Here is a 13,999-nt window from a genome sequence, read left to right on the forward strand (position 1 = left end):
AAATAAATTTGCTAATGATGCTGCTGGGAAAAGTAGTTTGCAAACAAATTCAATGCACACAAGTAAGAAATAGTCAAGGAGCTTGCCAGTATATCTTCTGGCCAATAAGAGTTTGTGTAGAAACTAGCGTACTGTAGAAAGGTAAACTGCACATTGGTTGTCCTGCCCACTTTCCCTCCCACCACTGCCATGTGGCCCTCGGAAAATTGCCCAGAAGTGAATGTGGCCCTTGAGATGAAAACATTTCCCCAGCCCTGAAATGGAGCAAACGAGTGACACCTGATGTTCTATTCAAAATACATTTATTATAATTAATTTTGGAAACAAATATTATTGTACAGGTATATTTAATGCTACAAGGCTGTGTGGCAGCATCGGCCGACTCATGGAAGCAGAAGATTCTTCACCTCAGTTCTACGCTGTCGATGCCGTGAAGCAGAAATGTCAAGCTCAAGTTGTTGGAAAACCACCATGACATCTTCGCGAGCCACTTGCCAAGTGCAGTGACTGCTCCCCTGTTTCAAGCGAGGCAAACACACACAAAAAGAGGAATCCTCGTTAATGTGTTTCTATATTTATTACCCGCCTTACAGCCCTTTATATACCGTGCTGCTCTCTGGCAGGTAGTTTGTTTACTCCCATATAGTCACGGGTCCATTTTAGTCATCTGGTGGAATATGTTGTTGCAGATATTACCATATTTTTCCGTGTATAACACGCCCCCATGTATAAGACACCCCCTATTTTGGGGGGATAAAATGCACCAGGCACTATCCATGTATAAGATGATCCCTTATTTTAAACTTCAAAAATTCAGGAAAAAATATAGTCTTATACACGAAAACACGTGGTATTTATTTATTTAAAACATTGATATCCTACTTTCCCAGGACCGCTAACAGTCTAAAAACAAGGAAGAATGGTAAAGGATTTCTTGGGTTCATTTGCTATTTATTTTTGGTACTTATAGCCCAATGGTCCATGGGGTCACGAAGAGTCGGACACGGCTAAACAACAACATACCCCAATGAGCTCAATACATAGTTCTCCTCCCAACTGAATCCCCAGTTGAGGTAGGCTAGGCTGAGAGCAGGGGCGTAGCATGGGGGGCTGCCAAATGCATTTTTGGGGGGTGCAATGCTCACACCGCTGTCCCCAAACCAGCCCTGCATGGCTTTGTGAGGCTTGTAGTTTGTTTAAAACCACTTTAAATATTGTATTTGAAATTGTTATAGCACACCCTTATGGCGAAGGGTAGGTAATCAAAGCATATTATAATAACAACAATCTTGTTCTATTTAAAGGACCTCATATGCAGATATAGGGACAGGCACACTTTATCCCTGCCCCCCCCCAACCGAAAACAATGAGCTGTCATCTGGGAAACCCTGGTGATGAGGCAGGATAGTGGGAAGTGGCAGCAAAACATCAATGAAAGCTTCCCAGTCTGTGGTCCACGAGTTTCATTCTGGTGGTCCGTGACATGTCTGTGCATTTGTGGTTGAAGATTGTGGAGACACCACATCCGTTGCATTAAATATTGATATTGAGTCTTTAATTGTATTTTTATTGCCGCTTTTATTTCTTCTTTCGAATTTTACAGTATTACAATTTGACCTCTATGGAATTCAAATTGTGATGTGATAAAACACTGTTTATTAGAAATAAAATAAGCAATAAAAATGCAATTTAAAATCACATTGCATCTAGCGCAACGCATTGCATGTTCTACAACAAGCAGAAAAAAATCACTCAGTGGTTTGTGGAGACCCTCAGCAATTTTCTAGAGGTCCACGGGAAACAAAGTTTGGGAACCATGGACCTTGAGAAATCATTTATGGCAGAGATGGGGAACCTGTGGCCCTCCAGATGTGGTTGAATGCCAGCTCCCATCAGCCCCTGCCAGCTTGGCTAATGCTCAGGAATGACAGCAACTAGAGTCCCACAACATCTGGAAGACCTGTAAGCGCCCCATTCTTGATTTGCGCAGTTGGCCCACGTGATCAGCTGTAAACTCAGAATGAGTTAGAAGCATTCCTAGAATTAAAAGCTTTGTTGAAGAGACGCTCAGTCTACTTACATCGTTCAAAAACAGCTGCAGCTTTTTGAAACAATCTTCTATCGGGCTGTCCGTCAGAGGAAGACTGGTTTTGGATTGCAGCTGTAAATTAAGTGGGAAGAGAATTTGAACACAGACCCTTACTAGCATAGTTGGCAAGAACACGTTGTTTCCCACCTCTGAAGAAAAAAGAAAGAGAGGTGGTATTTGGAAATTTGGCTGTTGGAGTCTCAGTTTCTATTCAGCTCTCTGCTATAGAGTAAACTGAAGACAAATGACTTCCCTGTAGCAGCAAACTTTTTCAGCAGGGGGCCGGTCCCTCAGACCTTTGTGGGGGGCTGGTCTATATTTTGAATAAATAAATAAATGCAAGAGCACCATGAGTCCCGGTGGCTGCTTCTCAGCTTCGCCTTTGAGCCACTACCAATGACTGGGCTCAACCTCTTCAGCCCCGGTGCCCTGATTGGACTAGGCAAGCTGGGAAGCACTTCCAGAGACCTTCCACTCAGGAAAAGAGGTCTAAATGCAATGGACTCCCAACTTTGAACTCAGCACCAAAGTCAGCAGAGCACAGCAGAGTATGAATTACACGAACGACAGCTCTGAAGCTTAACTTCTTTATTCTTTTACAGCTACTGCAAACTAGAAATAAACTACAAACTAAAGACTAACAGAGGCTACCGGACTGCATGAGTGTTACAGTTCGTTATGCAGTCAAATTATCTCTACACAGATAACACACAGACTCCTACAGAGTCAGGCTGGAGCGGAAGAAGCGATGAGCAGATTCCGCCCCCTTCTTTCTGAAAACATCGTGAGATTCTTGCAATGGGAGGGGTGAAATGTCCACACTGCTTACCTGTGTCTTGCGAGTGGCAGGGGCTGGTGGCAGCGGCACAATGAGTGGCGCGAGAAAGGGCTCTGGAGAGGGGCTGCTTAAAATGGCGGCCACTCGAGCACTGCTACTGCTAGCACCAACAAAGCCCAGGCCCCATCCTCTTCTAGGAGGGCCAGGAGAAGCCAGGAGGAGGGAGGAGGCGTCACTGCCACCGTGTGAGGGAGAGGGAAAGAACGCATGCGCTGGCAAGCCATGTGGCAATTTCCGGACCGTCCATGGGCCAGATCCATAAGGCAATTGGGCTTGATCCAACCCACAGGCCTTAGTTTGCCGACCCATGCTGTAGCAGTTAAAGTGTGGAATATGCACATTCTGGGCTTGTCAACACTGGAGCAAAATGTGGATTTGCATCTGTCTGTCTCCCCATAAATTTAGGGGCTACTCAGTGTTGTCTCAGACCTTTTCTCCTTTAAATATGTCCCCCCCCCATACTTAGAAAACCCCAAAGGGCCAGGGCCTGGGGAATCACTTTCAAAGAGGAGAAAGGTCTGGGACAACATTGGGGAATATGCCATGTGGACACACCTATATTAACCGAGAGACAGGCATGTACAAATCCAAGTTTCATTTTGTCTTACCCTCTGTTTCTTCTGCACACCAAGTTTCATTCTGCTTCATGTTGCCATAATAACTCCTTAGGAAAATAATTCTTAGTACTTACACAAGGTTTTAGCTGATCATGTACATAATAGATATACTCCAGAACGCCTCTCACATTGGAGAAGGGGACGTCCTTCCTTTCAAAGAGCGTAGCTGTTTCATTGAGGATTTGAAGAACAATAGCTGCTTTATCAGAGACACCCTGCAAAGTAAATGTTAAAAGAACGATTTAGAGGCAGGGATAGCCCAAATGGTGCATTTCAGATGTTGAATTGCAGCTCACATCAGCTGCCACCAGCATCACCAAGGATCCTGGGAGCTTTAGCGCATAATATTTGGGGAGTATCGTGCTGGCTACTACCCCGAATTTAGAGAACTGTACTTAAAAAAAAAATTGGGGTGTTTTCTGTTCCTACAATCCACTGAGATGGACTACTACTTTGTGAAACTTGTTTAAAAGTATGAGGGTGGGGAATATATTTAATTTTTATTGTTTTGAGATTCGTGTAATGAAGCAGTATATAAATTGCTGAAATAAACAAATACCCATTGAAAATGCATTATTACTTATTTCTATCTCACTTTTCAGCCAGTAGGCTGATATTATGGCTTACATCGAAAACATTTAGCAACAGAAGGGTCACAATGCACAACTGAAGCTTAACATCTTACCATTTTCACGATCTGTGCTGGTTCACACAAACTGCTTTTGTTCATAAATGTGCATTCCTGAGATGAGCCTCCTCCATTCTTAGATCAGGAAAAGAAGGTTGACAAAACGAAAAGGAACACCATTTAAACACATAACAATGGTTCATAAAAACAGAACAAAAACAAATCAGGTCAAGGCAGCTGGTAAATCATTGAAAGTGTAAGGCTTCTTTGTAATATTATACTGTAGTATTGTGAGGGGATAGTGTTGTGCTTCCAGCTCTGAAATTTTACAGCTCTTTCTGACCCTGTAGAAAAAGAGGATTGGGGGGGAAAGGGTCAAAACAATTTCTTTTGTTAACTAGATAGCTTGGCACATTCCATTTTGTTGGGGGAAATGGGTCTTTGCTTATCCAGAAAGTAGGCCAAGTGCAGGTGATTTGCTGTCACTGGAACTAAAAGCTAAAGAACCTTCTGGAAGGTGAGCAGAAGGGGGCTTCCCTTCCTCCTCTGACTAGAGGTGATGTGAAAGAGAACAAAGCAAACAAACATCTTTGGTTCTAGAACTGCTCTGCTTTTCTCTGTGAGAACCCAAAGCTATGCCTTTGGTGACCCCCTACAGAAATCTAATGGCAGAGCAGATACCAAACAGGGGAGCAGGAGAGTTAATTCTGTGAGGCTCTCGCCTTATTTTTGTTTATCTGTTTTCCCTTATTATTTCCTCCAAGGATCTCAAGGTGACATACACGGTTCTCCTCCTCCCCATTTTAACCTCACATTAACCCTTTGAGGTTGGTTGGGCCAAGAGACTATGACTGGCCCAGGGTCCCCTGGTGTGATTCATGGTGGAGCAAGGATTTGAACCCTCACCTCCCAGGTTCTAGCCCAACACACTATCACTATGCCAGTGTTATTTTTCTAGAAAAAGAGGTACCAGAACTCACCATGAACACCACCCTCTTTCTCTTAGAATGGTAATGGTGCCCACCTGAGAGGTGACAGAACTGAGTTCCACCAAGTTCTGGCTGAAAAAGAAGCCCTGACTATACCCCCCCCTCTAAAAACTTTCTATCACCGAAAACTCCCTCAGTCTCTGGTGACCTTTGTTCCAAGGAAACCAAACCCAAGTTTCTCAAAGATTGGTGTACACATAACAGTGCCAATGCAACTTACCAGTTTTTCAATTTCTTTCCAAGTTTCACGCAACCTCCTCACCGTGGGACAGTTTTCCTCATTGGTTCTGGCATGCGGCAGAGCATGTGCAAGGAAGCAACCAGTTGCCAAGAAAAGGAGTTTTCCAAACCAGCACATTTTCTGAGAGATAGAAACTTGGTCTTAACGTTAACCCGCATCAAACTTGAGCAACTGCAACAGTAGCTGTCGCTTGCTTTGAAACAGTGTCAAAAATCTTTGCCCATGTTTGCCAGTACAGTGGTACCTTGGGTTACAGATGCTTCAGGTTACAGACTCCGCTAACCCAGAAATAGTACCTTGGGTTAAGAACTTTGCTTCAGGATGAGAACAGAAATCGTGCAGTGGCGTCAGTAGGAGGCCCCATCAGCTAAAGTGGTGCTTCAGGTTAAGAACAGTTTCAGGTTAAGAACGGACCTTCAGAACTAATTAAGTTCTTAACCCGAGGTACCACCGTACTGTAACACCCTTTTGCACATGACAAAAAGATGTTGCATGTATGGGATAACTTTCTGTGCTATCCCCACCTAGGGAAAAAAATTACTGCCCTAGCACAGCCTTCTAGAGAGGATTTCTCCTATGTTTCAACTCCTTTTTGATCAAGAAGGAACGGCTCATAGTTTCTTTTGCATTTCTGTGTCCTGATCATGAGAGTGAATGTCAGCATGGTTGTCTGTGCTGTTTGTGGTAACACCATGGACATTGGGAATGGGGATTTATTCTAACCCCAATGGCTTTACTGAAAGACTGGCTCCATCAGTGTCCTCCTTCCCCCAACTGGCAGCATCAGGCTCTAGGAAAAGGAGAGAAAGGAATCCGAGCTGCTATCTCCATCAGCTCTCCATCATACTCTCCATCAGTTGCTCCCAAACATTTTTCGCCACTTGAAAACTGCTGGTGGTCTTTGCGGACCATGTCATCATTCCCCCCCCCCCTGTCTCTTGTAACAATTTTAATGTACCGTGCTCGATGCTGTATGATTTTTAATTGTATCGTCTTTGCTTCCTTTATTTCTTATGTTGCATTTTATGGAATTCAAACTGCAATGCAATCAAATATAGTATAAGAGATCAAAGAAGGAATAAAAAAAGATGAATATTGAATGCAGACATGCTGCAGACCACCTGAATGAAGCTCACGGACCACCGGTGGTCCATGGATCACACTTTGTGAACCCCTTGCTCTACATCACACATCAGCTCATCCGGGTTCAAGGAAAACACGGCATCCTCTACACCAGAGGTTTCTAAACTGTGGTCCATGAGCTTCATTCAAGTGCTCCATGCCACGTCTGTGGATCTGTGATGTGGCACATCCATCGCATTAAGTCTTCATGCTGATTTTAGTTATTTTTTATTGCTTCTTTGATTTCATATATTGTGATTTTTACAATTCAAAATCTGAGTAATACAATAAAATGCAATATATATGAAATAAAAGGAGCAATGGAAATTGCAGAAGCCACAAAAAGTATACATATCCTACAAAAGAGACAAAAAACTTTGGATTCCTGAGTATGCTAAAGCTGTCCAATATTAGAAGCACTGGAGAAGGCAGCAGTTTTTAAATTTTATTTTTAATCACAGATTTTTATGGGCATTTCCTTTCTGCACATTGCTTTCCTGCTTTGCATTCTTGCTTGGAAATCCACATCTACTGGAAGGTACCCAAAGAAGCCAAAATGGAGCCACCAGTCAAGGAACTAAACTTTCCCTCTACTGTTGTATTGTTCACAATTTTAAAAAAATCATTCAGCACAGGGCATTACAATTGCTACAACAGGCAGAAAAAGCATTAGGTGTTTCCCCAAAATGTTTGTGGTGCAGAAAATGTTTGGGAACTACCCATCTATTACATTTATATCCTACTCATTCTCCAAGGAGCTAAGGGGACATAAATCCTTAAATCCTTTTACCCTCACAGCAACCCTGTGAGGTAAACTAGACTGACAAGAGAATATCTGGCCTAAAACCACCCAGTGAGTTTCATCCGATTCAAAGGAACTGCTTTATCCTCTTCATCACAGTGGTGATGGAAGAATGTTACTTAGGCAATAGCTTTCAAAGAGAAGTTGACTGACTCTTACCTCGCTGAGGCGATTCAGATCTCGACACACCGCTTTGGAGAAGAGTTGGAGACCCCATTCTGCAGCCTGTCTCAAGCACCTTATAAATATCCATCTCCCCTTCCATCACTGTCCTGCCCACTTCTCAATAAAGCATGAAGCACTTCCTCCTTTCAGTATTCCACCTGTTCAGGTAAATTTAATTCCAGGCAATGAAAAAATGTGATGTGTGGGTGGCAAAGTTAGAAGAGAGAGAGGGAGGGAAAAAACCCTCATTCTTGGAATTCAGCATTATATTCACACGAGCCAACAACCGAATTTGAGATGTTGATCTGGTCCAATTTCAGATGGACATGTAATATTAGCAAGATGTAATAATGCCTGTAATAATATTTGTACTATGTGTAATAATAGCAGCAGTAGTAGTAACCTGCCACTGTATTAGTAGTAATATTAGTACTTCAGTGATGGAAGGGTTTTCTTTATCTACAGCCAGTAGACCATTAAAACATTTTAGAACAACTGACAATTACAACTGATAACAGTGATAGAAACACATGTTAATACAGCTAAGGAACAAACACAGAATCTCAATAATAGACATTATATATCGTGGTCTCTCCATCTCCACAAATGCTACCACAAGGGAGTCTGAATGGGAATCTTTACCCTGAGAGGAGGGGATAAGCAGCAGCAACAGCTATTTCTAAACAAATAACTTGTCTTACCCATTTTATTGTAACCTTATTTATTTTAAAGAGTGATGCTTATTGTTGTAGAAATCTCCTGAAAACTGCTTTGTGAGCTTTGCCTGAAAAAGCGGTATATAAATACTGTAAATCAATAAAATATAGGGATAGCTATTGTCAGGCAGTCATAAGCAGTCTAGCAAGGACAGCTGTACAGTGGTACCTCAGGTTAAGAACTTAATTCGTTCTGGAGGTCCATTTTTAACCTGAAACTGTTCTTAACCCGAGGTACCACTTTAGCTAATGGGGCCTCCCGCTGCTGCTGTGCCACCGCCACGCGATTTCTGTTCTCATCCTGAAGCAAAGTTCTTAACCTGAGGTACTATTTCTGGGTTAGCAGTCTGTAACCTGAAGCATCTGTAACCCCAGGTACCACTGTATTCAAAAATTTATTGCAACCCTGAAGCAAAGTGATGTTAAGAGACTCAAAAGAGAAACCCAGGATATAGTAAGCCTTTTCGAGCCCCCTGATTAAAAAAAAAAAACCATGCAAGATAAACTCTACCTCAGCACTGATGCTGAGGAGCAGCATCTGTAGTTCACTGGGGTTTTATTATTATTATATCTGCCATCAAAGCTTTCCAAGGAAAAAGCCTTCCAATACTTACGTATAGTTAGCCATGTCAGCCTATTGTATTCCTCTGCAGCCATCTGCCGTCATCACAACTGCCACCTTCAAGCTGGCCTGGGTGGGCACAGAGGGGGCGGGTGGGTGTGGAGGAGAGAGGTAGTGGCAAGAGAGGGGTCATTTTCTGTGTTGCTTGAAGCAGCAAAGCATCCTGGGCCAGCCCTGCTCCTGTGGTCTTAGATACAAGCTGTTAGAGATCAGTCTAGTGTCCGGTGTCTAGTAAAAATTAAAGAATAAAACAGTCTTAGTTCTCTCTGCCCTCCCCCTCCGCACAATAAATGAAATACAGTGGTACCTCGGGTTACATACGCTTCAGGTTACAGACTCCACTAACCCAGAAATAGTACCTCGGGTTAAGAACTTTGCTTCAGGATGAGAACAGAAATCGTGCTCTGGCGGCACAGCAGCAGCAGGAGGCCCCATTAATTAAAGTGGTGCTTCAGGTTAAGAACAGTTTCAGGTTCAGAACAGACCTCCGGAACGAATTAAGTACCTAACCCGAGGTACCACTGTAAAGAAGGAGAAAGGAAAAGCTACCTATAAAAATCGAATATATTCAAAGCTGTTCATAACCCAAAGCCCAGGGAAATCTAGCTCAGTGTAACAGTTAATCAGAAGTGGTTTTTTAAAAAGAAATCCTGCACAGAAAATGCGCTATGTGAAAATCATTAGGAAGAATCCTCTTGGTAATGGAGAAGTAAAATATTTCAAAAGTAGTAACCCCGATGAATCAGAGCTCTGAAGAAAGACTGGAAAATGCAGCCCCCACAAAAAAATCTAACCCTGTGTAAAATTATTACAATCAGCAAGGATGACGTATAAAAGATCTCTTCTTCGCCATGTGTGTTCCAGAGAAGAGAGAAGTAATAGCAGAAAGAGAGAGGAAGGAAGGAAGGAAGGAAGGAAGGAAGGAAGGAAGGAAGGAAGGAAGGAAGGAAGGAAGGAAGGAAGGAAGGCCGAAGGAAAAAACTACTTGTGTGAAAAGTGATTAAGCTCAGAGGAAGCTCAGTGGAGAATCTAGAGCCACTCTCTGCTCCCCAACATACCCAAATACATTCCTCCTTCCTGATGGGTTCTTTTTCTCTCCCACCTTTGGTCATAACTCAAATTTGGTTCTGAGTTGGTAAATGGCAGATGAAGAAGAAAATGTTCATCACATCGCTTTATGTTACAGTTGATGGACAACTGACATGTTCTCAGGGTCAACCGAAGCAACTGACCTGATTCTGGGGTCATGACTGTGAGGGTACACTCTGGGACAAAAGCTGCTGGACCTATCCATCTTTGTACATCTTCTTCACACCATGGGGCACTGGAACATAGTTTGGCCAAGGCCTAGTCACATTGGCAATCTTTGATCTGCTGTTTCTTTCATTTCAGAATCCAGAGGTCCATGAGATGAGAAAAATCTTTGCTCTGCCCTGCAAGACGAAGCAGGCTTGTTTGCCAGCCACAGTTCTGAACCAATGACTCCTTCCATTCCATAGCTCTGGAGGTCTTGTTTGCAGCATCCCTGGTTCTCCCAAATAGATTACAGATTACAGATAGATAAGGCCCTTTTATGTGATTTCTCCACATAAGGGCCAACTCCAGAAACCATGCTACAATGCTGTATGGCAGCAGGGATGCCAAGTAGGGGGCCCCTGCCCCATAATATTTCCTATGAAAGGGCTGCACCCAAAAGTTCCATGGCAGCAGTGTATGCATGACATGGGTCGTGTTTGTGTCCTGCACATGAGCTGCAGTGTGTCTGCACAAGTCAGCACACTGCGGGGCATGCTGATGACATGCATGCACACTGCAGGGCGTGCACACACGGTGTGCTGATGTCTCATGGCCCCAGGCCCCCTCAACCATGGGGGCAAGGTGGCCTACATTTGGTAGAACATGTGGCTTGTTGCAGAAGGTCCTAGAAGTGATCCTTCAGCATGTTGGTTTCGCGAGTGCAAATACATCTTAATCGGAGTCCTTGTTCTACCATCTTAATCTTTTGGGGAAAATAGATATGCAGATAGCCTAGGATAGTATCAAACATTGCTGTTCCACTAGTGCAAGAGACTTCCAATTGTGGGATGAAACTTTTTCCACCACTCTGCGGTTTGAGACAGTGAGTCTGTGGTCCTCTGTACTGCCTACCAAGTGAATCTGGAGGGTCCCATGGCACTAGAGACACTGTTCAGGGAAATTGCCAGTTGGAAGGAGGAACTGGTATCCTTTCTGGAACTGGTAAGCTTTTTCATTTCTGTTTATTGATACAATTTACAGAGACGAATTGGAGATGCACCGTAATGCCTAGCGTTGACCCGAGTGAAGCTCCACTCCCTTCTCCGTTACTTCCCTATTGAATTTATTATTTCGGTCACAGACCAGTTCCAGCCCACATACAATATCAAGGAAGTCCTAAAACACGATAGGGATACATTTGAATTCGCAATTAGGTATAACAGGGACAATACAGATATAGCAACAGTTAAATATATATATAAATCAAAACTTAGTCACTAACATACAACCTAAAATTATCATTTAAGGCCTTAATCATTATGATAGCAGAGCTTGTTCCCTAAGTTTTATGGCAATCGCACAGAATTTGGCTACGCTTAATGTGATCTCAGGATCCTTGTCCTTTACCAGGGATTTTAGACACTGAAGTTGGGATTCATTTGGAGATTTTTGCATAGCAGGGGATTAGTTCCCTATTAATCTGACACTTCCTCCTGCCTCTGATGGTGACAGTTGCTTCTGAGCTCTCTGTTCTGCTATTCTCAGTGAACGCCTGGTTTGGGGCAAGGGTACGGGTTCTGGGATTCTCTCCAGTGACAGCGTCTCATTCAACTGCTGCTCGGGCTCTGCTATCTACTTCTTCCTCTTCCTCTCCCATTATTTCCCAGCTTTTGCCCTCATCTCCCTCTGAGGTCTGCCCTGTGACAATCCACTCCTGGAGGTCTATGCTACCTGCCCCTTGCTCCTCTCTAGGTGATGCCTGGGGCAGCGGTCTCCACCATTCTTCCTCATCCACCCAGCCCCTGACAGCATCTCCCGTTCATGTAGAATCCTTGATATGCAAGAGTTATACCTTTGTATGAGTCTTGTTCCACATTTGTGGAATTCTCTCCCCAGGGAAGCTCAGCTGGCGCCTTCATTATACACATTTATAAGCCAGGCAAAAACATTTCTCTTTGGCTGATTGACATCTCATGGCCTTTTAAATGCATTGTTGAAGGAGGTATTATTGGTCTCCATTTGCTTCTATTTTTATAATTCATTTTGTGTTTTATGTATTGTAATTTTAGGTTGTGAACTACCTTGAAATAGACAACAGAAAAGAAATACTCTTCCCTCCAGCAAAATTCATTCATTTCGCACTTGCTGAAAATGTTCTTTTGTTTCAGAAAGCATATACAGAAATGTATTTTAATCCAATTTTAGTTTATTTTTTATTTTTTATTTTTATGTTTCAAATAGTTTTTTTTTAACTGGGATTCTTTCCTGATACTTTTATTGTTTTAGTCTTTTTGTAAGCCACTTTGAGATTTGATTACAATCAACTAATGAATTTCTATTAAAAAATCAATCATTTATGAAGGGAACAAAATTCATAAACGGAACAAAATTCAGGGACATCCATTTCAATGGGCCTTCTTGTAAATGCTGTGTTAACAGAAATAAGAAAACGAACAACGATCTAAGTGAAAAAAACACACATGAGCATGTTACATAAGTAATATTACCTGAAATTTCCCAAGAGAAGATCACTTAAGCAAATAATGACTTTATATGCGAAATTTTCAAGTCGGACACACACGTGTCCCTTTAGCCCATTATTGGAAATGATCTATGCACTCTTTTCTCGGTGTGTCTTTCTCTCTTTCTATTCCTTTTCTTAATTTCTGAAACCTGAAAGTGAAATGGTTTTATTTTGGGGCGGGAGAGGGGGAGAGGAAGTCTCTGTCAGTAGAAGTCAAGTTTACACAGGTTCCTTGTCTGCCCAACCCCTTTCCCTTTTTCTTTTTAAGAAGTGTATTTCCTGACTTATCAGAGTATAATCACTGTACAGGTTAACATGGACTTGGCAGGTGTTAACCTCACTTTTCAAAAGGTGAATTCCTCCTTGCCTATGCAACAATGTTTTTCATCTGCTGTAAAAGCAGTACTTTGACTCATCCAAAAGGAAGGTTGGAAGTCCTTTAAGTGCTTTGTGAAGGTGTGCAGCAGTTTTGAGAGCCAGTGTGGTGCAATGGTTAGAGTGCTGGACTAGGTTCAAATGCCTAGTCAGCCATGAATCTCATTGAGTGATCTAGGGCCAGTTACTGCTACTTAGCCTAATCTACACTACAGAGTTGTGATGATAACAAGCCACCTTAAGCTACTTGGAAGAAAAGTGAGTTATAAATAAAACAAAGAATAAATATACAGTCGTACCTTGGATCTCAAACGGATTAGTTGCCAAACGTTTCATCTCCTGAACAATCGAAAACCGGAAGTGAGTGTTCTGGTTTTCAAATCTTTTTTAGAAGCCAACATCCAATGCTGCTTCCATGGCTTCCGATTGGCTGCAGGAGCTTCCTGCAGCCAATCGGAAGCCGTGCTTGGGTTTCTGAATGTTTTGGAAGTCAAACTTCTGGAACAGATTCCGTTCGACTTCCAAGGTACGACTGTAATAAATAAATGTTGAGTTAATTGACACAAATATAATATTCAGCTTCATCAGATCTCCACGAGTTCCCATGCCATGCATACTTTTTATAAACTTCTATTATGTTGCATATTATTTGCCTTTTCTCTAATCTAAAAAGCCTCAAATGTGGCAACATTTCCTCGGGGTGAGTGGGGACGTTCTCCATTCTTTATATCATCTTGGTTGCCATTTTCTGAATCACATGCATTCTTTGTGTGCAGAAGATTCAGGCATCCTAGGGAGGCTAAGAGAGGCAGCTGTATGAAATTCTGGAGCGCGCCTGCCAGTCATTGACCCAGGCGTAGTCAACGTGAGACCTTCTGGATATTCTTGGACTCCAAATCCCAGCCTCTCTGGCCCACATGACTAATGGTGAGGCATGGTGGAAGTTGTAGGAGAGCAACATCTTTAGGGAAAGCACCACATTGCCTACATCTGATCTGGAAAACTCTGAGTTACAGAGACAAGTGGTCTGACTCA

The 13,999-nt window shown here is 42.7% G+C and overlaps 1 protein-coding gene across 1 annotated transcript; it reads right to left on the bottom strand.

The window, feature by feature from the left end:
- Positions 1–285: 285 nt before the first annotated feature.
- On the bottom strand, positions 286–4,295 carry LOC309353923 (uncharacterized protein). Its single transcript, XM_081883537.1, has 4 exons — positions 4,230–4,295; positions 3,619–3,759; positions 2,081–2,161; positions 286–515 (listed from the first exon to the last, which is right to left on the bottom strand). The coding sequence occupies exons 1-4, from the start codon at positions 4,272–4,274 to the stop codon at positions 384–386; spliced, it is 399 nt and encodes a 132-aa protein (XP_081739663.1). The 5' UTR covers positions 4,275–4,295; the 3' UTR covers positions 286–383.
- Positions 4,296–13,999: the final 9,704 nt, after the last annotated feature.

Source organism: Podarcis melisellensis (assembly GCF_964234715.1).
Source record: "Podarcis melisellensis genome assembly, chromosome: 12".
Taxonomy (NCBI): domain Eukaryota; kingdom Metazoa; phylum Chordata; class Lepidosauria; order Squamata; family Lacertidae; genus Podarcis; species Podarcis melisellensis.

What these genes read in the sequence shown, in the direction of transcription:
- LOC309353923 (XM_081883537.1), bottom strand. Translation starts at nt 4,274, where the DNA reads ATGAACAAAAGCAGTTTGTGTGAACCAGCACAGATCGTGAAAATG. An exon ending in ATGATCAGCTAAAACCTTGT is followed by an intron (nt 2,162 to 3,618) that starts GTAAGTACTAAG and finishes CTTAATTTACAG; the next exon opens with CTGCAATCCAAAACCAGTCT. An exon ending in TGCAGCTGTTTTTGAACGAT is followed by an intron (nt 516 to 2,080) that starts GTAAGTAGACTG and finishes CGCTTGAAACAG; the next exon opens with GGGAGCAGTCACTGCACTTG.